At 36.2% G+C, this 25,905-nt stretch overlaps 1 protein-coding gene across 1 annotated transcript; it reads left to right on the top strand.

Moving 5' to 3' along the window:
- The first annotated feature begins 534 nt into the window (after positions 1 to 534).
- Rsl24d1 (ribosomal L24 domain containing 1) lies at positions 535 to 16,646 on the top strand. The gene is made up of 6 exons (XM_047542173.1): positions 535 to 690; positions 4,397 to 4,510; positions 8,215 to 8,287; positions 11,118 to 11,181; positions 14,415 to 14,500; positions 15,585 to 16,646. Exons 1-6 carry the CDS (start codon positions 610 to 612, stop codon positions 15,656 to 15,658), a joined length of 492 nt encoding a protein of 163 aa, XP_047398129.1. The 5' UTR covers positions 535 to 609; the 3' UTR covers positions 15,659 to 16,646.
- Positions 16,647 to 25,905: the final 9,259 nt, after the last annotated feature.

Genomic DNA, 25,905 nt, shown 5'->3' on the forward strand with positions numbered 1-25,905 from the left:
AGATTCAAGAAGCAAAATAATTTTCCATCTCTTGGTTTATCATTAAGTGTGACTCGTGCCAATAAGGGTTAACAGGCATCAGCAAGATGGAGAAAAGGGTGAACCGCATTTTCATCAGAATAATGAAAGAATAATGAAATAATGAAAGAATAGGGAGTAAGAAAGACACACAAATATACACGTTTGTTACACCTGCCAAATCTGGGACAGAACTCAGGGCGGGCAGTGAAATTCGAGTTCTTAGAGACAGCCCAAGGTGTGCAGAGCACTGTGGGAAAAGCACAATAAAAAAAAAAAGACATGAGACATGCGTAAACGCCAACGAAAAAACTGGGCGTGGGACAGTGAGCCGAAGGTGGCACCTGACTGGCACTCCCAGTCGGACCAAGCTGCAGCTCTGCGCCTGCGCCAAGCGACCGCGCTTTTGCTCGCGCGGCCGCGGGGAGGCGCCGTCGTGTTCCCACAGCATCTCAAGGGCTCTCAACATCCAGCTGAAAACACTTGCCTTTTCCGGGTCGGGAGCGGGCACGAGAATCACTTCCTGTGACGCAGTGCGTCACTTCCTCCCCAGCTCGCCGTTTGGTGGGTGGGTTTCCACGCGCGTTCAACATGCGTATCGAGAAGTGTTATTTCTGTTCCGGGCCCATCTACCCCGGCCACGGCATGATGTTCGTCCGCAATGATTGCAAGGTGAGGCGGCCAAGGCCAGCGTCTGCCCAGCCGCGCTCCCGCGGGCCCAGGGCGCGCCCTCTCGGCGCCGGGTTCTGTGCGGCCAGCGGGGTATGGCCTGGATTCTTCGCGCTGCTCTGTCTGGCGGGCCCCTTTAGTCAACTTCTCCGGCCTCTGGTTCCAACTTGGGGATTTGCTGCTTTCTGTTGTCGCGAGCGGATCTTGCCACCAAGGCCACCCTGGACGGGATCGGCTGCGCTGGCATTCAGGAGCGGTCCTGGCCAGCACGACGGGGAACCGGGGAGGTCTGTTGGGGCTTTTTGATTATTATTGAGCCTGGACCCATTCTTGAATCCAGTGAACTGTTGAACTCATGTCTCATCAAGCACATGCTAAGGACCGTGTCCTTAGGGACGAACAAGAGGTGGGGACTGTCCTTAGTGTGTAGAGCTGATGGAAACGTTGCATGTGCTTAATGGGAAAGTTACGTAGAGTTACTGGAGGTGAGTTGCCGAGAGTCATGTATGGAGAAAGTTAGAATGGGAGGTGACATTTATACCTGATTTTGAATACTGCATAAGAAAGAGAGCAGTCGGGCTTGGTGGTGCACGCCTGTAATCCCAGCCGCTCAGAAAGCAGAGGCAGGAGAATTGCAATGTAGAGGGCAGCTTCAGCAACTTAGTGAGGCCTGCCTCAAAATTTTAAAAAAGGTCGGATGTAACTCAGTGGAGAAAGGAGAGGACATTCTCGTTGGAAGGAAAGTGAAAAGTTTGAGCAAAGATACGGAACAGAGCAATTATATCTCTGAGGAAGTGATTGTAAATGATAGAGGCTTGGGGAGGGCTACGGATACAGATAGAAACCTGTGAACATAAATATAGAAGTGAGGCCTAGATGTGAAAGACTATGTGAATCATACATGAATTTTCCCTCTTATATCAGAATGAACCTCATTCCTCCATTTCCCAGAATTGAACCTGTCTTAACATTTGTGTCTGAATTACTGGACACTTGTTAATTATACAGATTCCTGGTTTCCATACATCTATGGAGTTGAAACCTTTGTTGCGGAGGGGAAGAGGATCTGAAACGCGATTTTGACATAAAATTGTATTTCCTACTATTTCATGACTTTATATCTCTGTTATAGACCAAAGATATTAACCTCATTAAATTAAGAGCAAGGGGTACTACTGGAAGGTAGGGACCAAACCTCTGTGTGGGAACTTAAAGCATGTAGATGATTTTGAGTACTTGCTGTCAGGAACATAGAAATTTATAAAAATGAACAAAAAACAAAATGCGAGATTGGGGTCTCATTCCTAGTGGGCAATGTGGTTTTATAGATGATCTGGTCATCAAGATTTTAATGATTTTTATCCAGCAGTGCTTTTCAGCTGGTTGTTGGAATTGTAACAACATCATGAGAGTTGTTGAGAGCTGGGTATTGATTTGGTAGGCACAGTGGAAGTTCAGGTTGATGAGGAAGTCTGTATTGCTAGCAAGAACAGTATTGAATTGGTTAGAAGTCAGAGTGGTCTGAGGAAGACCAGTAGACCCAAAACAGTTGATTAGGGGAATTAGCAGAGGTAGAGGCCAAGAAGCACTGACAAAGATTTCTCATCTTTTTTTATGTTGATGATTCATTCCTAAATCTGTAGCTCCTCAGTTCCATATCTGTATTTTCCACTGGAGGGGAAGTTCTGCATGTATCTCAGTGGACCTACTGAAAGAGAAATTCTTACTGCTTCAAATTTTTTTGCTCTCTGAATTAATGCCACCCTCTCTTGCTCAGGTAGTTTTGTTAGAAATGGAGAGTCATTGAATCTTTGATTTTTTTTTTTTTTTTTTGTGTCTACTTTTTCAAGTCTTATCCATTCTTTCTGCCTTTGCAAGAATAATGATGTCTTTACCTTCTTTCTGCTCTTCTATTCTAGTTTGGATTAGATATGTCACCTGTTTAGCCTCCTAACTAGTCTTTCAGCCTTTATTTCTTAGCTCTTGAGACTATTTTTCATAGTTACCTCTCTTCTTACTCTTCTGAGGTGGTTTCATAGGGCAAAGGTAGTGCTATTGCTCTATATTTTCCCATACTTTATAAACAGGAAAAATTAATACACCATTAATGAGAGCTTAATAAATGTTGGATGGATTGGTGGAAAAAGAAAGGTTCGAACAACATTAGGCTAGGGTAGTCTTTGAATCAGTGATTTGCATGTTGAAGACTGAAGATGACGGGACTAGATGAAAAGGAAAACGTGAGCCTATGAATCTTTGACTTATGCACAGTCTATCCATTGCCTACTCCTTCATAGATTTAACCACTTCCTATATGTGTTTTTTTTATTACTTTATACATTATTTATATAGTTTTTAAATCTCATTGTATCTTGGTCCAATCTCAATCTTTTTTCTTTCTAAAGTGATACATTCTTAGACTAAGCTTCTTGAGATAGGGTACTATGTTTTAATTATTCTAGTATTCCTATTACCTAGTACACCCTCAGGCATGCAGGTTATTTGCTAATCGAATTATTTGCTAATTCAATTCCTGTCCCATCTCCAGTGACTCCAGTTTCTTCAAATACTTCATTGAGCTTTTCAGGTAATACCTATTAACTGTGGAGTCAAGTAGACTTCTCATTGCCTCTATTTGGAGTTGAGAAGACCCAGAACAAGTTCAAACCCATCATTAGGTAACTGAGAAATGAAGATTTGCTTAGGGCTAATCTATTAGGTATTAAATGTTAGAGGTTTTACTTTAAAGCTGATAATATTTGGACTGAAAGTACTAAAATACAATTTACTGATAACAGTTGCTTTGTGGGTTACTTTAGGAGCCTGTAGTAGTTCTCATGTTTTTTTGGGTGATTTGAAATTAACTAAATGTTGCCATTCATATCTCAAGAGGGCTCTCTAGAAGGTTTGTGTGTAGATAGGTGTAAAGAAAGGTGTCCTACTGTGTGTAGTCACCTGCTTGTAGTTTCGTATAGAATAATGTATATAAAAGTCGTCACCTGCTTGAAGTTCCCTATAGAACAATGTATATAAAGTAAACAGTATTAAGATTTAAAATAATGCAGTTTAGACTTATAAAACAAATCTTCATACTCCATTTCAGGGACACATTGAAGTATCATTAAGTTATAAGTTAACTACTAATTAAAGGATCGTGTCTTTGGGGATGAAGGTGGAGAATCAATGTGTTAAAGACGTATTATTAAATCTATCAGTACATTCTTTAGAAGACAAAATCTAGTGTCAGTTTTATTTGCTTTGAAATTTTGTGCTTTTAACAAGAAAGATGAAAAGAATCAAAGGAGATTTCAAAGTGATTGAAACTTTTGCCCCCATTGGAATAAATAGAATGTTAATTTGAGAATTATCCTGATTCGAAAGGGACTTAAAATAGCTTTTATTAAAACTGTTCTCGTTTATTCAAGATCATTGTAAGATTTTATTATTATTTGATAAAAATGATTGGTAGCTTTTATTTATATTTCAGGTTCCTTAGCCTTTAGTCGGTTAATGTTTAAAGGTCACAAACCAGTTCTATTTTCATTTATTCTGATGTGTCTCTCATGTTACTAAATGGTGTTCTGAGTAAGTAGAAAGAATTATGAATGGAAATTGTTATTTCTCATACTTCATAGCATTTTTTTGTCTTACAAGGGTAGAACAATTTTTAACATTGACCTTTCAGTACTTTAACTTAATTTTCTTATAGGTATTCAGATTTTGTAAATCCAAATGTCATAAGAACTTTAAAAAGAAGCGCAATCCTCGCAAGGTCAGGTGGACTAAAGCATTCCGGAAAGCAGCTGGTAAAGAACTTACAGTGGTAAGTTTACTTAACTGTTAATATGATTTTTATATTGTCCAAGATTTAGTTTGTATGTGATCAAATTAACCATAATAGGGATTCTTATAACATGATTGTGAGTGTTTTATTATATTTGGTTATGGAAATAATCTTATTCTCACATGATCCTAAAAACCATCATTCTGTAGACTTTTGAAAAGGAAAAAATTCCCAATTTTGTAGGAAGTTTTTTCTTATCCTCATAAAACTATTTTTTAGCTCTTAGAAACAAAGGAGAATCATTTAAGAGGATTGGGGCACAATTGGAAATTGCTGTTGAAGGATTTTTGTTGTTGTTATTCTTTGTAGATATGCATGACTGTAGACTGCATTTTGATATATTTTACATACATGGAGTATACTTTATTCTAATTAGGATCCAATTCTTGAGGTTGAACATGATGTGGAGTTACAGTGGTCATGTACTCATATGTGAACATAGAAAAGTTATTCTGATTCTTTCTACTGTCTTTGCTATGCCCATTTCTCCCTTGCCTTCATTCCCCTTTGTCTAATCCAATGAACTTCTTTCCTTTCCTTCCCCCCCACCCCTTCCCCCTTACTGTGTATTAGAATCTGCATATCAGAGGAAACATTTAGCCTTTTGTCTTTTGGGATTGGCTTATTTTACTTTGCATGATATTCTCCAGTTCCATCCATTTATGGGCAAATGCCATAATTTCATTCTTCTTTAAGGCTGAGTAATATTCCATTATGTATATATACTGCATTTTCTTCTTAATCCATTCATCTGTTGAGGTGTACCTTGGTTGGTTCCATAGCTTAGCTATTGTGAATTGAACTGTTATAAACATTGATGTGACTGTATCACTGTAGTTAGCTGATTTTAAGTCCTTTGGATATATACCGAGGAATGGGATAACTGGGTCAAGTAGTGGTTCCATTCCAAGTTTTCTGAGGAATCTTCATACTGCTTTCCAGAGTGATTGCACCAAATTGCACTGGAATTAGATGAAATCTCAGTGTAGTTTTCATTTGCATTTCTGTAATTGCTAGTGATGTTGAACATTTTTTCATTTATTTGTTGATCATTCATATTTCTTCTTCTGTAAAGTGTCTGTTCAGTTCCTTAGCCCATTTATTGATAGGGTTATTTGGTTTTAGGTGTTATATTTTTTTGGGTTCTTTGTATATCCTTTAGTTTAAAGCTCTATCTGAGGTGCAGGTGGGATAGATTTTCTCCCATTCTGTAGGCTGTCTCTTCATGTTCTTGATTGTTTCCTTTGCTGTGAAGAAACTTTTTAGTTTGATACCATCCCATTTATTGGTTTTTGATTTTATTTCTTGTGCTTTAGGAGTCTTGTTGAGGAAGTCAGTTCCTAAGCTGACATGATGGAGTGTTGGGCCTACATTTTCAAGTACGCACAGGGTCTCTGGTCTCATGCCTAGGTCCTTGATCTATTTTGAGTTGAGTTTTGTGCAGGGTGAGAGATAGGGGTTCAGTTTTATTCTGTTACATATGGATTTCCAGTTTTCCCAGCGTCATTTGTTAAAGAGGCTGTCTTTTCTACAATGTGTGTTTATGGTGCCTATGCCTAGTATGAGATAATTGTATATATGTGGGTTTGGTCTTCATATTTGTTTTGGCTCTTACTGTGCCATTTTTGTTATTGTGACTCTAGTATAGTTTAAGGTCCAGTATTGTGATACCTCCTGCTTCACTTTGCTTGCTAAGGATTGCTTTGGCTATTCTGGACCTCTTATTTTTCCAAATGAATTTCGTGATTGCTTTTTCTGTTTCTATGAAGAATGCCATTGAAATTTTAATAGGAATTGCATTAAATCTGTATAGTGCTTTTGGTTGTATGGGCATTTTGACAATATTAATTCTACCTATCCAAGAACATGGGAGATTGTTCCATCTTCTAAGGTCTTCTTTTATTTCTTCCTTTAGTGTTCTGTAGTTTTCATTGTAGAGGTCTTCCACCTCTTTTGTTGGATTGATTCCAAAGTATTTATTTTTTATTGACGCTACTGTGAATGGGATAGTTTTTCTAATTTCTTTCAGTTGATTCATCATTTGTGTATAGGAACACAATTGATTTATGCTATTCAAGGATTCGATAAGCAGTTAGATTAATTAAAGGATTCCTTATCATGCTAAGTGAGATAAGCCAATCTCAAAAAACTAAAGGACGAATGATCTCGCTGATAAGCGGATGAGGACATATAATGGGGGGTGGGACGGGCTAGCATTAGGTTTAGGGTTAGGTTTAGAGTTAGGCTAAGGAGAGCGGTAAGAATGAAGGAAAGAAGGACTGTGTAGAGGGAAAAGAGGGGTGGGAGGGGTGGGAGGGGTGGGGGGGAGGGGAAAAATAAAAAAAACATCATTACCCTATGTAAACGTAAAAAAAAAAAAAAAATTAAAGGATTCTTATATGACAATGAGACTTAAATGAGGTTTGTAATAGACTCATTTATCAGTTTCTCAACTTCCTTAACTGGATTTTGTGTCTGAGAACAGAGGAATTGTTGATAGTATGGGTGCTAAGAGGAATAGTAGGAAGTCAAGAGTTGGGGAGATTGCATTGGGTGTGTCATCCTGATCATATTGCTGTTGTTGAGTTGATTAAAGGATCTCTTGATGTTTCTTCCCTATAAAGGGAGAAGATGAAGGCTATAGCCTGGGCTACCTTTGAGGAGTATGATCTTTAAACTGTCCCCATCTTCTATGTCCTTCTCTTCTCTCAGAACCTATGACCTCTTTCGCTCTGTACTGCTTAAAGCTGATATTTACAAATGTTTGGTATGAATCCCTTTTCTGGCTTCCTAGCACCAGAGTGTTTCAGTGAACTTGAAATATTATTAAATAGGATGCAAGTGCAATCATAATTATTGTCACAAAAATAATGTTCAGTATGGACAAGAAGCAGCAAAGCACCTCAAATGCAAGTGAAGAAAATTACGGTCCTAGTCTTTGCTGGTTACCAGTTATTTTTTTGCTGAGGTTATTGTGATCTGAAGAAAGGCAGGTGTTTATAAGTGAAATAGCTAAATACAAAGTTGGTGATGTTCCATATGCTTATGTGAGACAGATTTGAAAACCAAGAAATACTTGTTGCTTTCCCAAAATTGTTAGGCATGTTTTAAGATTAATAGGATCATTAATTATCTAAAAACAACTAGCATGTCAACATTCGGAGGGGACCCGAAGAAATGCAGGGTGGAGGTTATATTGTGCAAATGTCTAGTTTTATACCTTTTTCCATAATAGATAGATACTTAAGTTGAACCCTGTGAAATTCTTGATGTTTGACTTTTTTTTGTTCTGTGAAAAATGGCAGCTTTGTATGATTTAACCTAATAAAGCTTTCTGACTGTGAATCTCACCTGGGAATTGGAAATTGGGGAAACTTTCCCAGTTTATATATAATTCCCAACATGGTTACATACTCCTCTAAGAGACCGTTGTAATATTCTCCACTCTTCTTCCTTTGAGACTCACCTGTATGTAGAGAAATGTTTTCAATAAGTTAAACGTCTTATAAATGGAGGTATATAAAGGAGAAAAAGATTGAAAACCTATATTTTCTGGGATCACACTCAGTGTCATGGGAGTGGTAAATCTTAATGTGTGTCCTCAGAACTTTTATGAAAAGGAAGATGTTTTAAGAACTGCTTCCTTTCTACTTCTCTTACCAACCCTGTGTTTCTTTTTGCAGGATAATTCATTTGAATTTGAAAAACGTAGAAATGAACCTGTCAAATACCAGCGAGAACTATGGAATAAAACTAGTAAGTCACAGAGGAATACAAGGAATATTCAGGAGAGACTGGTTTAGGGTGTTACTATAACTTTAAATGTCAGTTTGTTGTTTAATTATTAAATTTGTAATTTTCATTGCTTTGCTTTTAAATTCTTTTGTTCTCATTTTAATGGTTGTTGTATTTATATATTTAATTATGAGCTATCTGAAATCCTTTACAGAGTTGGCTGAGGTTCCATTATAAAAATAATATAATTTTAAAATTTGAAGTGCCCACACAGATGTGTCAAAAATATAACAAAACTCTGAAACAACAGAGAAGGAAAAATACTCTTGAGCTGAGTGTGGCACATTTAAAATACACATAAAGCCCCAATGCACTTTACAAGTTTAGATCATTTAGTTTAGGATTATAATCTGTATTTTGTAGCCATTATAAGGCTTAATACTTCAAAAAATACCGGACTAGGAATGTAGCTGAGTGTAGCTGAGTGGTAGACTGCTTTCCTAGCATGCTTGAGACCTGGTTCCATCCTCAGCACTGAGGGGAAAAAAAATACAGCATTTAAGATTATTGCAAATTTTCCTAAGAGAACTTCTAAGTATTTAACGTAGGTAAAAATGAAATTATAGGTTTTACTGAAATTTAAAACAATATATAGGCCCCCACTCCCACCCCATGAAGAAGGCAGAGACTTTAAAGAAAAAAGTCCCATGTGTGGTAAAACTTAGACTATTGAGAGAGCTTGTAGATTCCACTGTTGATGTGGGGTCCAGGCCCTTGGCCTTGTCTTCTCTTTGTCCCATGGCTGTCTTTATGCCTTTAGCCATTTCTAGTATTGAGTGGGGTAACATGGATTGTTAACTAGAAGTCCCTAAGGCTTAGAATTCCACAAATTTTGTCACTTTCTTGATGGATCATAGAGGTAGGTCATTCCTTTCATCACATTTCCCCAGTGAATCAAGAGACTTTAAGAGAAAGAAGTAGTGAAATAGCTGTGAATCTTTAAAATAGTATTTGATACCTTCAAAAGCTTTGTTTATCTTTCTGGACCTTTTTTTTTTTTTCCAGATTTGGAATTGCCTTTTCTATATCGTGTCCTAGGTATTCTGCCTACCTCCACTTTCCTTTATCTTATTTTCCCACCTAAAGTCTTTCTCTTCTTTTTATAATTAGAGGAAGAACTAATTTCTGAAAAGCAGTTGAGTTCATTGGGTTTATTTAGTAAGGAAATAGCATTGATTCAAACGTAAGGATTTCTACAGTTTATCTAGGGGTTATTAACTTTTATAATTCTCAAATTGATTCTAAAAGGTACTCTCAGCAGGACATCATTGAAAGGTTCTAAAGCATTTCTGGACCTCATTCAGTGTTACAGTGTTATTTCATTTTGACTTTTGATTTCTTTTCCTTTTTTTGTTGTTTTGTTTTTGTTGTTACTTGAAAACAACTCAGTTCATTTTTACATATTTTGTAAGTGTTTTTATTTGATGGGTATTTATGTTGATGTTGAAATTGAAATGTATAGCTCACTTTAGTCATGTGGATATTCAGTTACTCCCTGCTGATTTCATATTTTTTGCATTGCTCATGAGATGTATTACTATATTCTGTAAATCTTTAATAGACTTTCTCTGCATTTCTTAATTTATTTCAGTTCCGTATACATTTAATAAGCACTGCCTGTGGTATACAAAGATGAATATGTCACACATAGCCCCTGCCCTCTTTTATTGAGTACTCTTACTTTATTGCCATTAGATGGTAATTGGTTCAGGTATTATAAAAGAGTCTCATTCCCTAGCCCCACTCATTACACAGCCCCATTCTGTAAATTCTGTAAGAAGCAGTGTTCCATTGATTTTTTTTCTCCTTTCTGTACAGATTCTGTTATTCTTTTGTATTGGGATCCTAAAAATAGACTTTTGAAAAAGATCTGCTGGTAGATAGTATGAGAATCTAAAAATTGTTTCTTACTGTTTTATATAATAAAAATTGTCAGTAGTGTTCCAGAAAAATATATAACTCTTCTAAGGACTTTGTTCATTCCCAGCACTCACCATTTTTCATATATGTGTGACTAGTCAGAATTAAGATGTGCTATAAATGTAAAATTCATATTGGATTTTGAAGACTTAGTATGAAAACAGGAATAAAATCTGATTAATAACTTTTTATGTTGCTCTACATGTTGAAAATGACAATGTTTTGGATATGTTGAGCTAAACAAGATTTATTCTTTTATTTCCACCTGTGCCTTTTCTATTTTTTTTTTTAAATAGAGCTACTGTGCACTTGAAAATTATATATGTGGTTTGTCTTATATTGGGCAGTACCCGATATAAATTCTGGAATACAATTGAACTCATTTTCTTGAGTTCCTTTAGTTATGGTGGTTGAGAATGTAGCAATATTGGTTGATTGGTTCATTTTACTACTATTTATCATGCCCAGGCCATATCCCAGGCACTTGAAAAAAATATGACTAGAAAAGTGCTCTTTGTTTATGGAGATTACAAACTGAAAGTGGGATTAGTTGTTAATAATCCAAGCTCTCTAGAATAAAATTGAAAAGCACTAGACTGACTTAAAGTGTAAGAAAAGTTTAACAGCAGTAAAGGCTTTGCAGAATAAAAATTAGAGATGATACTTGTGAAAGAGAAGGTTGACAGTGATGTCAACTCAAAGTATATACCTTTCTGAGCTTTTTCAGTAGGGATTGTTTTTGCCGTGGATTTTTTCCACTAAAATCTATTCCTAAATCAAAATAACAAATGTTTGTTAAAGCACTGTTTGATTATAATCGTACTGCTTGAGTGTACATGCATTTGCTGATTTTTTTGAATTTTTTTTGTAGTTGATGCAATGAAGAGAGTTGAAGAGATCAAACAGAAACGCCAAGCTAAATTTATAATGAACAGGTATGAATATTTTATAGAGTAACTCCAGAAAAAATGATCACTAGTAAATATTTAGAAGCATTACTATCTTTTGAGACTTTTATTTTGATGTAACTTTCAGTTTGCAAAAAACTTGAATGAATAGTATAAAGAACTGTCATATATTCTGTTATCATTTTATCAAGCATTTTACTTAATCCTTGACACTATATAGTAGGTTGAAGATGTAATGCCCTTTCTTCCTGAGTATACTTTAATAAGAACATTCTCTTTCATAAACAGTGTAGTTATCAAAATCAGGGAATAAACATTGCTGCAGTACTATTATATATTGCTGCAATACTATTATATACCTGATTTAGATTTCATGAGTTGTACTCATAGTGTCCTTCATAGTAACAGAAAAATCCTGGAGCATGCATTGCATTTAGTGGTCATATCTCTTGACTCCTTTAATCTGGTTAGTTTCTTATCTTTTGTTTGTCTTAATATTACATTGATATTTTTGAAGAGTACAGGTTGTTATATTATGGAATGTTCCCCCCCACCTTTTTTTAAAAGAATTTTTATTAGTGCATTTTAGGTATACATGGTAGTGGGGTTCATTTTGACAATCATATATACGTGGAATATAATATGCTCCATTTCAGTCCCCATTGCTTCCTCTTTCCCTCCTTTCCTCCATCTCCCTATTTCCCTTTTTCTACTTTACTGGTCTTCTATTTATTTATTGTTTCTTCTTTATTTGAAGCTCTATAAGTAGAGGTGAAATTCATTGTGGTATATTCATATATATATATATACATAGCATAATTTTGTTAATTGCATCTCACATTTCTTCCCTTTTCCTATCCTTTCTCTTTCCCCCTTAATGTCCTTTCTCTACTCCACTGGGCTCCCCTCTATTTTCTTGGGACCCTTCCCCATTTTCCCCCTACTTTGCTCTAGCTTTTGTGTGTAAGAGAAAACATTTGATCCTTAATTTTCTGAGTCTGGTTTATTTTACTCAGCATAATGTTATTCAGTTCCATTTGTATATCAGCAGGTGCCATAATTTTAATTCTTTATGACTGAATAAAACTCCATTGTGTATATTTACCATATTTTTTTATCCATTGTCTGTTGGTGGGCACCCGGGGTGGTTCCATAACTTGGCTGTTGTGAATTGCCACTGATATGACTGTATCAGTATAGTATGCTGATTTTACTTCTTTTGGAAAATAGTAAAGAGTGGGATAGTTGGGTCATATGGTGTGATTCCTCCTAGTCTTTTGAGGAATCTCCATACTGTTTTCCAAAGTGGTTATACTTTATTCTTTTTACTTTATACTCTTTTTAAAGTTTCACCAACAATGTATGACTGTACCTCACCAGCATTTATTATTTGTATTCTTGATGGTTTGCTGTTCTGACTGGAGTGAGATGAAATCTCAGTGTAGTTTTGTTTTGCTCTTCCTCTGATTGCCAGTGATAGTGAACAGTTTTTTGTGTATTTTTTGACCATTTGTATTTTTTCTTTTGAGAAATGTCTGTTTAGTTCTTTTGTTCATTTATTGATTGGGTTATTTGTTTTTTTGGTGTTAAGTTTTTTGAGTTCTTTTTATAGAGAATGTTTCTTAATTTGGGTTTGTCTTACGTTTTCCTCATGATTGGGTTCAGGTTAGTTACCTTGGCAGGAATATCACAGGAGTGAATGTGTGTTTGCATGCATCACATTAGGAAGTACATGATGTCACCTTACTGTGAATTTGATCATTTAGTTAAGCTGGTGTCTGCCAGGTTTCTCCTGTGGAAAGTTACTGTTATTTTCCTCTTTAGTAATTGATATGGATGATATATGGAGACTCTGAAGATTGGGATATTCCTTAAATTTGTACCTACTGTTTTAGCATGCATTAGAGATCTTACCTAAAGTATTTACTATTGCAATTGCTGCCAAATGGTGATATTTCTAATTGTATCATTTCTTGTACATTTCCTAGTTGGCTTTCTCAAGTTAGAAAGAGCTTTCCCTTTCTTCCCAATTTCAAAATCATTCCTTTATTCATTTATTTATATGTTATCTGTGTATTCATGGATTCTCATGTTCTTCACAGGGTTACTTCTTTATTGTCATGATTTGTTTTGATGGCCTGAGTTTGACTAGTGGGAGTTCTTTCAGACAAGATTCCCATTCCATTTTGACAGTTCCTCTTCTTTCTTTGAGTGCTTTGCTGTTTTATGGCTAACAAGAAGTTTTTAAGCTTCATTTTGTACTTTTCCCTGCTCCAACCCAGAATTAGCTCTTTCTCTGAATCAAGAACATTTGCTTTTAATCTATTCATTGTGTAAGTCTGTCAAAGCATTGAAGTTTTTAAGCTCTGTGGCTTAAAAAAATGTTAAAGCATATCAGAAAAGGGGCCTGGATATTTGAGAATTAGTTTGTTAGCACTTCTGTTGACCATTACTGGTGTTTTGTGCTCTTCTAATTACTGATTAAAGAAGATCACATCACACAGAGCTTGTTATTTGAGAAGAAAAGACCTAGAGACTTTAACAGATAGTAAATTGCCATATGTATATAATAGAAATTGATGCCTGAGATTTGTTAACTCTTTAATCATATCTTTCATTCACTCAGCATATATATATTGAGCACCCATTTTGTGTCAGACCAGGCCCCAGGAGGAATACAGTGAATGAACTAGTTGGTAGTGTTTTTTTTTTGGGGGGGGTGGGTAATGGGTATTGAACTCAGGGGCACTCAAACACTGAGCCACATCCCCACATTTTGTTATTTTTGAGAGACAGTCTCCCTGAGTTGCTTAGTGCCTCGCTTTTGCTGAGTCTCGCTTTGAATTTGAGGTACTCCTTCCTCAGCCTCCTGAGCTGCTGGGATTATAGGTGGGTGCCACCATGCCTGCCTTAGAAAACAATTTTTTTGAGTTTGATTTGATGGGAGTAGAAAATGTACATCTCAAGGATTTAATAGGTGACTTTACCTTAAATTTGGGAATAGATGCAAGGCAGGTGGAAAAATTCATTACTTGGCCACTTGAGAATAATTTGAGAGAAATGATAGACTGTTCACTGACCCTCCTTCTGGGTGATGGGGATAGGGGAAGAAGAAAAGGGAGATAACAGAGGGTAATCATCCAATTTGCATTTCTCATCAGTATGGCTTACTTAGTGAAATTTAGTAGCAATACTATGAATTAATGTCTCTTAAAGAAGTTTTTAGTACCTTAAGTTTGGATTGATATGTTTCATCCTAGACTGAAGAAAAATAAAGAGCTACAGAAAGTTCAGGATATAAAAGAAGTCAAGCAAAACATCCATCTTATCCGAGCCCCTCTTGCAGGTGAGTACTATATTACATGGGAGTTCTTTGCTTTACATACAGAGATGAAATGTAGGTTTTTGTGGTCTATGTAATTGGGTACCAGCTAATTTTCTAAGGGCATTTTTAAAAAATTTAACTTATTTCCTATAGTACACTTGTAATATGATTTTATTTATAAAAATATAATAAGCCAGAGGCTGAGGCAGGAGGATCACTTGATAAGTTTGAGACCAGCCTGGACAACATAGTGAGACCCTATCTCAAGAAAAAAAAATCAGTTTTTCTCAGTTTTGGCCAATCTGTTGCATATGGTGTTTCTTTTTCCCCTTCATAATACCCTTCCATACAGTATTTCTCCCACGTTAAACAAAGTGATCTGAGTAATAATTTCATAAAAGAGTTTTGCTTCACACCTGTTTTGATTATTAGTGTTCTCAAACTCTGGTACATATTGGAATGACTTGGAGGAACTTATAAATGTAAAGTCCCAGGCTCTTAGTAGATCTCTAGGTGATTTTGATACTAAAATCTGAGGGCTACTTTTTTGTATTAAAACTTTCTCTTTGTTATTTATGGCAACTTACTGGTAGTCACTCATTTGGGCAGTTATTTGAGTGCAAAGTTTTGAGGTGCTAGCAAACCAGTCTTTTACTCAGCTGGCACCAAGTATAATCTTTTTTCTAATTTACTTATGTTCGTTACTTAAAAGTGAGGGAGGGGAATTTTGCCTAAGTCTTAAAGGTCAAATTGTGAAACTGCATGTAGAATATATTTGTGTAAAAGTCCTACCTAGATTATATTTGTACCAAATTCTGTTTAAACAAAGTAGGCAAAATTTGTTTCCAAATACACCCCCAAAGCAACAGAAATTAAACATAGTTATCTTATTGTTAAAATGGGGTTTTTAATGAGGATGAAATTCACAATGTCTGTAGATGCTTATTACTTTATGCATTTATAAGGTCTGTAAAAGTTTAGCTATTACTCTTAAATTTCTTAGAATTGGTTAATATTGTAAAGCACACAGGATCCTTTATAAAGTATTGATATAAATTCTGTATGGTCGCATTGAACTAATATATTTATTTTTATTTATTTAAAGGCAAAGGAAAGCAGCTGGAAGAAAAAATGGTACAACAGTTACAAGAGGATGTGGACATGGAGGATGTTTCTTAAAAATCTCGATCTATGTAACCATTTCTATATGTACATTTGAAAATCTCCTTTGGAGACTTAGAACTTAATTCTAAATTATTGATTTTTATATATGGTCACTGAAGTGGAAGGTGATTACAAATACTTTTCTCCAATGTTGCTATCTGCAAAGCATCAGATTATGAATGTTAGATTGCACCTCATTGTAGCGTCTTCATTGATAGACGTGCTTATGTATGTAAATCATGAAAATTCTGTTTATAAATGCACAAGTGGATTATGGACAGAATGGTCATGCTTTTTGGATAATGGCACTAGGCAGCATTTATGTAATAACTAATTACAAAAATTCATGGCCAGTGATATATAAAATAAAATTTTCATTGCCCTAAAATGTTCCCTTTATTATGTTATAGAAGGGGGGATACAACAAGGAGCTAAGAATTTGTATGACAATCTCAAAATCATTTATTTTTATTGCAGTATTTTTTGTTTTGATTTATTAGCTTAAAGGAGCATAATGACCTAATATGATGAAGCCTAGTTATGCTGGGCTATTTTGACCTGGTTTACCTGTTCTTGGCAGGTATTTGTGGATGTATTCCAGTAGAGCTGAATAATCTTTACTTGAAATGGCACTATATTATTTCTGCTTTAGAGAATACTCAGTTCTAATTTGTGATTCCTGTTAGATCAAGCTCCCTTCCTCTCCCCGCTGCCTAGCAATGACCTAGAAGCAAAGAAATTCCAGTATCTTTTAAATTTTGTTGTATAGTTTTTCTTTTTTTAAGAAAACAGTCCCTAATTGTTATGAAAAATAGAATTTATGGGTATAACATCTGCCCATTATTTATACATAAAATAAAAACATTTTTCAGTGAGTGCCTACATATTATTCAAAGGTGCTAAATAAAGTCTGAAGTATTTTTAGTTGGAAAAAATTAACTTTCTTTGCACATACTACTTAATTAGGAGATGTAGTTAATTAAAGAGAAATATATGCTTAGTATTTTGTTTCTGTATTTTTATATTTATGACTAAGTGTATTAAGGATATTGAATAATAGTTCATCTTTTTTTCAGGGAAAGAAATTGGAATACATTACAAATTCTTAGGGTAACAAAGTAATGACTAATTTTTTATTTCAGTGTCAGGTAGTGAAAATTAATCCATCTCTGAACCAAGTGTTAGAAGATCTGAATTCCAGTGTGGTTTTGCCTTTGTATTCTTATAATAAATATACAGCATATTTGTAAACAACATTATTGATGTGAAGATTAAGGGAAATGATACAGGTGAGGAAAGGTAGTTCTGGAGCTGTTTTCCTATATACTGTATTTGTTTTAATATGAGGCATGTTTAAAATTACTGTTAGGAAACAAGTTTTCTAACTTCCTTTGTAGGGAGGAAGCTGCTATTGCTTCAAGACCATCGATTTTGGAAATTGACTGAATTGAAGAACTGATGTACTTAAGTTTAGCATCCTGACAGTTGTCTACACCATCGGGATTTCATAGTATTTTGAGAACCCAGATCTCATTCGGAATTACATGAATTTACATGCCATGTTTTTATCCCTCCTTTCCTCTCTCAGTTTGGTTGGATCACTGAGAAGAGTTGGTTAACCCTTTAAAAACATGACCTTTGGTTGCATGGTACGGTGCTTTTAGGCTGCTGCTGTTTCAGCATATCTGGTTAAGACCTATGCTGAGCAGTTAGCATAACACAAAAAGTATCAAATTTTCTTGATACTTCCTACATAGAACTTTTATGTTCTCTAATTGTTTAAGAAACTATAGGATTGGAATTGTGGGAAGGGATATTCTTACTGCGTTCCTTCTAATACCTTTTAAAAATGTAGAAAGAAAATTTCCTTGTTAAAAACAAAACTATTTCTTAAAAATAGAAACCTTAGGATTATCCTGTAGAGAGGAATTTGAGAAGGACTTAACAATATCCCCCAAAGTAGATGGCATGATTCTCATTTTATAGATGGAAAATTGAGGTCTTTAGCTAAAAAGATGGAGGAGGTAGGGACTTGTGTTCATACAAGTCTGTTTATAAAGTTGCTCTGCTATACACAGAAAAGACTTATCCAGTCTCAGATGAGTCTCACAAGCCCAGATGATTGCTAACAGAAGACTGTGCAAGTTACTTGAGTAGCATTTAATGTGATTGTGACTTAACTTCTTTATCTGAAAAATATAATAATGGGCTCAACCTTAGAATTATTAAAAATTCAGTCAGTAAATGCATATACTTAATTTCAAAGCCATCACCGTAGTAAACGAGTTAAAATATTAGCTACCAGGACCTATTGTGTGGGTTCACAGTAGCAGCTGACTTTGATTCAGGAGAGAGATGGAGGGTGTTAGGATTTAGGGAGCTGTAGTTAAACTGAGTATGGTGTACTTAATCCCAGTGTCAATTTTAGCCTTTAAGTTAACCAGGAAATTCAGTTACTAAGAAGAGCATCTTGTTCACCACACGTTGAAGAGTCAGAGGGGGAATACGTTTCTGGTTCCTCTTAGTAATTTAAAAAGATGAATATCTGTAATTTTAAGGGATGATTTAAATGATAATAAGGGATATACTTCCTCCCGTCCCTAGCGTATATTTTAAAAGGAGATCTGGGAAAAGACATCAAAGTTTAATCTCTCACGGATAGTGTCAATTCTTATATGAATGAGGACTATGTAAAAGTGAACATGGCAGCTTACTGAATTAAGTGTATTAAAAGATAAAGGGAAAAAATCAATATTAACCCATTTTGTACCTTCATCCCAGATGGGGAGCATCTATAAAAACTTAAAAACAGTATATAATGTACAAGTATAATTATATAATAAACTATAATACAGTGATTATTAGTGTTAATATATATAAGCTCTAGATTATAATTTCCAGTCCATTTTAATGCACACGTGTCAGTTTCATTGAAATATTCACAGAATTGAAAACATCAGACTTACTGGGTTAAAAAAACACACCCAGTTTCTAGGGCTCTGAAGGATTTTCTGAAGTCTGTGTTCCTTTATTAACATACAGCAAGATTGAAAAGGTGACCTACAAATTTTACCTTGCTTATCTTTTTGCTGTATCAGTCAAGCTCTTGTTGATTTGAATCATTTTTACATCTGTTGGTGAAATTGTTTGAAGGGAGAAATGACCCTTATGCTCCTGGTGCCATGGGTAGCATCTTTGACTTAATCTGTTCCAAGTGAACACTCTCTAGGGTTTTAATCTTTTATCATTTGAAGTTATCAGGGGTTGGAGTTAAAACTTCTACCATATGATCTTCCCTGGAGTGCTAGTTGCCTGCTCTCTTTCTCTAGCCTTTCACTAATTCTGTGGCAGCCTACAATCCTGCTTATAATTTTTTTTTTTTTTTTGCCAAAGTTTGCAACCCAAAATCTTGACTGGTAGACATCCCCTCTTCTCTAGCAAAGCTAGGCAACCTATTTCTGTCAATCACCCAGAGTGCGGGAACTGTCTCTTGAGACACAGGTACCAGGTGTATGGAAAGTGCTCAATAAATGTTGACTAAATGGAAAATGAGTGTGTACCTATATGTTAAGTTTACTTTGATCTACTTTAGAATCAGTGATTTGAAAGACAAAGAATAAGCTACAGTAGACACTAAAAGGGAAGCAGCCTGACATGCCTGCATTGTTGGGAAGGCTAGCTGCAGGAGAGTTTTGGTCTTGAGTTGCATACCTGCCTTGCTAGTTAGTTCTATGTCTAATGGAGATGATCTGAAGCCATATTTCTGGGTCTGGCTGGAGTATTCAAGGAATCCCAGGAAAGACAGTGAACTGTTTTTGGCAGGTTTCTTAAAGAACATTTGTCTGAATTTTGATTTAACAGAATAATCCCTTTTTCAGGAGCCAAAGTCTAAAAATAGAAATAAGGAAAACTAGTTGTGGGGGAATCTGTTCAGATATTAAAAATACTATTCCAAAGGACTGTAACTGACCAAAAAGTATAGACTGGCCTCTTTGTGTTTTGAGAAACAATTTGCTTTTGGAAAGGCAGTTGTTTTGCTTTCAGAATTCCAGCTGTTAAGTACTTGTTTTGTATTCTAGCAAGATGTAGATAGATGCTCCTCAACTTCTGGTGGGGTTATGTCTTGATAAACTCAACATAAATTGAAATTACCTTCAGTGAGATTATGTTTAATACACCTAACCTACCAAATATTACAGCCTAGCAGCACAGTACACCCCAGAGTATCAGTTGTTTGCTTGTAATCACATGGCAGACTGGGAGCTGCTGCCCAGCATCGCAAGGGAGTATTGTACTGCAAATTGCTAGTCCAGGCAAAGGTCAAAAGTAAAATTTGAAGTATGGTTTAAGTCAAACCATCTTAAACTGAGGACTTCTATGTTTGGTTCAGTGCCAAGCTATGGATTCTTAAGGGGAATACCAATGAGAAATATCATTCCAGTCTGAGTTACCCTGTCTGCACTTGATGTCACTTCTGATATCAAAGAATGCAGTATAGACAAGTACTAAAGACAGTCCACTTGATTAAAAGGATACACCATCTGAAGAAGATATGATACAAAGTATTCAAAACTGGGTTAGACTATAAGTATTTATATTGCATGTCAGTATCCCCATATTCTTCATGCTCTAGAACTGGTAATTTTTTGACTTTGTATAGATACAAGTTCTCCATTTCTAGAAGGTACACAAGAATTACCAGAAGATACACTGGAAATACAGGGAAAATAAATGTGTGGAGAAAAACACCTCAAAGTATAAAATATCCAGGCGACAACCTCTCAGTGCCTTTGTTTACACTTTTGCACACGGGACATAGTGCCACCGAGTCCTGGAGTTGTGAGAATCCAATGCCATGGTAATCATTGTGGCCAGGTACATTGCCTAGATAAAGGTACACTGGGTTAGATAGATCTCACCGCTGACAACCCGTCAAGTTAGATGAAGAACAGAAAGCGAGGGAATTGAATCCTTTGACTCATACACCGGCTAACTACTAATGGAACTTAGATTTGAGCTCTGTTGGGCTCTAATCCCTACTCTATCTTAAATAGCATCTAGCATGGTGCCTGATACGTAGTTTGTGCTCATATTTTTATTCACTCAGGGCAGAAACCTAGCAGTAGAAGAAAGTGTTTTGGAGAAAGTGATAGATTTTATGGAAAAGTTTAATTTTTCTTGTGACTAGAATGTTTGGGGCAGGCCTAAAATGGGTATAGTTAGGCTTCCTCACCAGGGCTTCTGGCAGGCTTTGGTTATGTTTTTTGTATGTATCCAAGGTCATGAATTGGTTATGGTTAGTGTGTAGTCAAGATCATAAACACCCTGGTTCAGTGTATGTACTCAAGGTCATAAACATTTACTTGTGAGCATGTGCCCACTTATGTAACCCACTGGCAATGTGCCTTTGTTTGGCCTGTATATAAAAAGGCCTGTGGAAATGGCTAGGGGTGAAGGCTGGCTGGGGGATATTGCCGCCTCCGAATAATATCCCAACCGTCCCTCACATCTTTCAACTGCTGGAACCCAGAACCTTGCTTTCTGGGCCTGAGCTTCACCTTCTGCCTGACACCAGGACCTCTAGGATGGATAGGTAATCATCTGTCTAAAATGGTATGTTAATTAAGACAGCAAATTTAATGAAATGAAGATTTTTGAAATTCTCTGTTTAAAAAAAATCAAGCATATCCATGCCACTAATTTTTGTATAATTACAGGAGGAACTGCACATTTAGCCCTGAAATGCATGCTAATCTTGTTATCAAGAGATGAATTCTAAATTTTAACACCTGCTTTTATTTATGAGAAATTTCAGTATTCCTTAAAGTGTTTATTGTCTGCTAATACCTATGTGTGAGGTATTTACTTCATTTAGCAGCAAAATAGTTATATTCGAGAAACTTGAATTAGTGGGAAGTGTATTCTTCTAGTCACAGTTTGTGTCTTTCAGGACTGTTTGTCTAGCAGTTATTTATTGTGCTTGTGCCAATCCTTAAATTCTCCAAAATTGTCAGGATTACTGCCAACAAGAATTCTGTCCTCTTACTAAGGGATAAGGTTCTGATGCTGACAAGCATTCAGAGTTATCTAAAATGAGAGGTGGGTTTGGAAGACACCTGATGTGCTGTCGGAGTCATCCTTCTAACAACTGATGTGGCAAAGAATCATATTCTCACAGTGCACAGCACACATGATAACATTTAATCCTCACTGTTAGTTAAAAGGAACTTAAATAGCATGGGCCTACTGAGCAAAACCTTCCTTTGAATCAATGAAGTCTCCACTGGAGGTTGGGCATCTGCTATGGTCTGAATGTGTCTCTGCAAAAGCATGTATTGTGAACTTAATCCCCAGTGCTACAGTGTTAGGAGGTAGGGCTAATCGGAGGTTGTTAAGGTCATGAGGCTTCCACCATCATGAGCTGATTAGTGCTGATCATAAAAAGGGCTTGAGGCTGAAAGTGATCACCTACCCTCTCACCTACTACCATGGGGTGATGCAGCAAGAAGAGGCAGCCCCTCAATCTCCAGAACTGAAAGAAGTCTCCATTCTTTATAAATTGTCCAGTCTTAGGTATTCTGTTAGCAGCACAAAATGGATTAAGTATCCCAGAAAGTGTGGGTCAAACAGGCAAAGATGAGTTAGAGTAGCATCACATGGCCTCAAACCTGACTGCATATTAAATTACCTGGGACAGGTTATAATAAAAAAAAGCCTGGGCCTTCTTCCTCAGACCAATTAAATGAGAATCTTTGGGACTGGGGCCCAGGCATTGGCATTAAAAAAAAAAAAAAAAAACTACCAGGTGATTCTGATGCGTTTCAAGGTTGAGAATTACTGAACTGTAACACTTGAAATTTCTTAGTTTAGGCAATTAATGCAAAGTTGTTTTCATGTAATGCCTTTTCAAGAGAATTTTACTAAATACTCATTTGTTTATATTATCAAGTGGCTCACTCACCAAAATAATGAGAACATTTTTAGTATGATGCTTGGGTAACACTGACAGCAGTTACATAATTCTCCAAGTACCTAATGACTCCACTATGAGAGATCACTGAAATGTTTCTTGATTTTTAAAACAAGGACAATCATTTATATTTTTTATTGGAGTTTGACTAATATCCTGTCTGTGCTGATGTGACCTTGGAATTAAGCAGTGAGGAATGCATGGTCCATTTGCTAGGATCTACATATTTTATCTTCTTTAATTTTCCCAGTTATGAAAGGCCTGGCTAAGACACCTGCTTGAGTCCTAAATGAGCACTTGCTGTAATCTTGTTCTCCCATTAGTGCTCCTATCATGGTGTAGCTTCTCACACCCAAAAAAAGCTTGTCTAACGTCAAAGAGGTGAAGAGGATGTATGAGTGGCAGGAACTGGGGTTTTTCTTCTACAAGTGTATTATACCATCCAAGGGTGGGCATTAGCAGGAAGATGAAATATTAGTTGAAGCATTTTATTAAACCTGTTTATAATCAGATTTGTACTTTCACAGTGACATTGGGATTCAAGGTCCATTAATTAGACATGGATAGGTTCAGAATATTAATGCAGGTGAGCTATTCAATCTCATTTTGGAGGATTTCCATTCCAAAAAGATGATTTAATCAAAGAAAAATTTCCTGAATTCCTTAGTTTTGACTTTAAAAACATTTCAAGAAACCACTTTCTGTTTTTATTTGCATCCTAGGAGGGAAGCTGTTCAAACATGAGGGCAGTGAATAAGTATTCTAAGAAGCACGATTCAATAAATCAATAATTGCTTCCCTACCTCCACCAAAATCTCTTCGCTCTAATTGCAAACTTGGATTCTAAAGTGTTCAGGTCTTGGACTTTGAACTTATCTCTTCTTACTTTCCCTCTTTTCTAAAGGCAGACTATATCTATAGCCTATTTATTACTTTAGGATCAAATTCAAATGTCTTTTTGGATAAGGTAAGTTGCAAAACTCTAATAATCTGCAAGACATTTGACATTTTAACTGCCACTTTTTCATGTATCCATCCACCCATGCAACAGATATTATTGAGCTGCTACTATGTGCCAGGAACATCTGGACCTGTGGGGATATTATGGTGAACAGTATACATGGAAATCCTTCCACTCATGGAGGAGGGTGGGAGAGACTGTCACAGGTAAAAGTGGACACCAATCACAAATAGAAGGTACAAAAGTTGTCCAAAGTTTTAAAATCAAATGACATTAAATAACAAAAAATCTTGACTGCAAAATTCTACTTAGGCAAAGTATTCTAAGGGAATAATTATGTACCCAAATATGCATGTACATCCACCTTATTTTATTACAACATTGAAAAATAGAACTGGTTAAGTAAATAAAAGACTGGTTAAATACATAATTATACCTCATGTAATGGACTAATCTGAAACCATTAAAAGGGATACTGCAGAATTGTTTCTAAGGACATCAAAAGATACATAAGATAAAAATTACGGGTTTTAAATTTGTATATTTCCTTCAAAATGGTGGATTTTAAGTGGGAGCAATTTTGCCTCTAAGAGGCCATTTGTCAGTGCCTGGAGATACTGTTGGTTGTTATAACTGGGTACGGGTTGGAGCTACCGGCACCTAGTGAGTGGTAGCCAGGGATGCTGCTGAGTTTCTATGGTACACAGGACAGCCCCCCATAGCAAGGAGTTATTTAGTTCAAAATGGCATTAGTGTGAAGGTTGAAGAAACCCTGCTCAAAAACAATTGCATATAGCATTATAAGGACAAATACCTTCTGAATAAATAGGATTGTGGTTGTTTTAAATGTTATTTTTCATGAGTTTATTAAAAAAATTTAAAGTTTCTTTATTGATGCATTATAATTAAACATAATAGTGGAATTCATTATGCACATCACAAAATTTGGTATTTCCAAAATACCTTCTCTTTCCCTTCTCTCTACCCTCCCCCAATCTGCTTGCTCTACTCTACAGATCTCCTATTAATTCATTCAGATTTTAAACAAGGAAATATCAACTTTATAATTAATTAGGATCAATTACGAAATCTGAGGCTAAAGTCTGGACTCAGCTTGGGAGTTACGTTTTCTGGCGGGGTTCAGGCAATTTTTCCTCCCCACCACCCTGCTCCTTGCCTGTGCACATCTGGAGGTGGGTGCCTGTGTTATCCTTAGTCGGATGAAACCTAGGCGGTGCCTGGTCCTGGTTCACTCTCAGAATGTGCGCTGATGCACTTGCCAGCTTAATTATGAGCTATGTCTACCCAGGGAAGTCACCTGTTCCCAATAGCATGTTCTTAGAAGTCTAAAGAAGCCAGAGGGGCCTGTTCCATCTTTCAGCACAGGCCCCAGAGGACATGCAAGGCATACAGTGAATCCCTGAATTGCTGAGAGCTACACCTTGACAAATCCCATCTAGGCACGTCTTCAGAAGTGTTAAGATGCAGTTTGTTGTCTCACTATTTGGATTGGAATATTGTGGTTTAAAAGGTTCAAAATGGGCTTCTGATTTAGCTACCTCCTCTTTTTTAAGTCCACTGTGGAAATAAAGATTAACTATAAAATACCTTTAAAGAGCCCCTAAATTTTTATGTGCAGGGACCTCAGAGACAGTGACATTATGTTGGTTTGTGGAAGGTTATTGTGGTCTCAGCAGAAACTTTCTCTGGTGACCATTTAGGATTTCCATTACTTTGAGCGTGTGCATCCTATTCATCAGGGAATCAATCATTCCCACTCTCTTTGATTAAAAGTCACATTTCCTTGGAAGGACAGAGTATTGTCAAGTGGGCAGGACAGATCATATATTTTGCTGGACTCCTTATTTTCCAATTACAGCCTGCATGTTCTGTGTTAGCTAGCTTCTTCAAATTAATTTATTGTCATTCTCGTGACATATCCATTTATTGGGGACCATGAATGTGTATGCTTGCCATTTGATTCCATCTGATGTTCTTCCTCAAATAAAGAGGACAATTAATCCATTAGTGGATGGTTTGTTTCTAGGAGTGCTAGTTTATGATAATTCCATCAACACTTGCAGCACATTAATTTATTTCCCATTCAATCAGTGTTTAAATTGAACTGGGAGCAGGAAGAACAAAACATGCAGTTTTGTGTAATTATAATGGAGCAAGTGGAAATAGTGATAGGATTTCAGCATTAGAAACCTCCCTGCAGAAACAGATGGGCTAGGAGATGTTGATAAAAAAAAAATATGCCTAGGAATAAATCCTCCGTAAGCACTGTATTAAATTCCAAATGCCTGCAGGACAAGTAACTTTGCATTA

This window comes from Sciurus carolinensis, chromosome 2 (assembly GCF_902686445.1).
Source record: "Sciurus carolinensis chromosome 2, mSciCar1.2, whole genome shotgun sequence".
Taxonomy (NCBI): domain Eukaryota; kingdom Metazoa; phylum Chordata; class Mammalia; order Rodentia; family Sciuridae; genus Sciurus; species Sciurus carolinensis.

What these genes read in the sequence shown, in the direction of transcription:
- Rsl24d1 (XM_047542173.1), top strand. Translation starts at nt 610, where the DNA reads ATGCGTATCGAGAAGTGTTATTTCTGTTCCGGGCCCATCTACCCCGGC. An exon ending in CTGGTAAAGAACTTACAGTG is followed by an intron (nt 4,511 to 8,214) that starts GTAAGTTTACTT and finishes TTCTTTTTGCAG; the next exon opens with GATAATTCATTTGAATTTGA. An exon ending in GCTAAATTTATAATGAACAG is followed by an intron (nt 11,182 to 14,414) that starts GTATGAATATTT and finishes GTTTCATCCTAG; the next exon opens with ACTGAAGAAAAATAAAGAGC.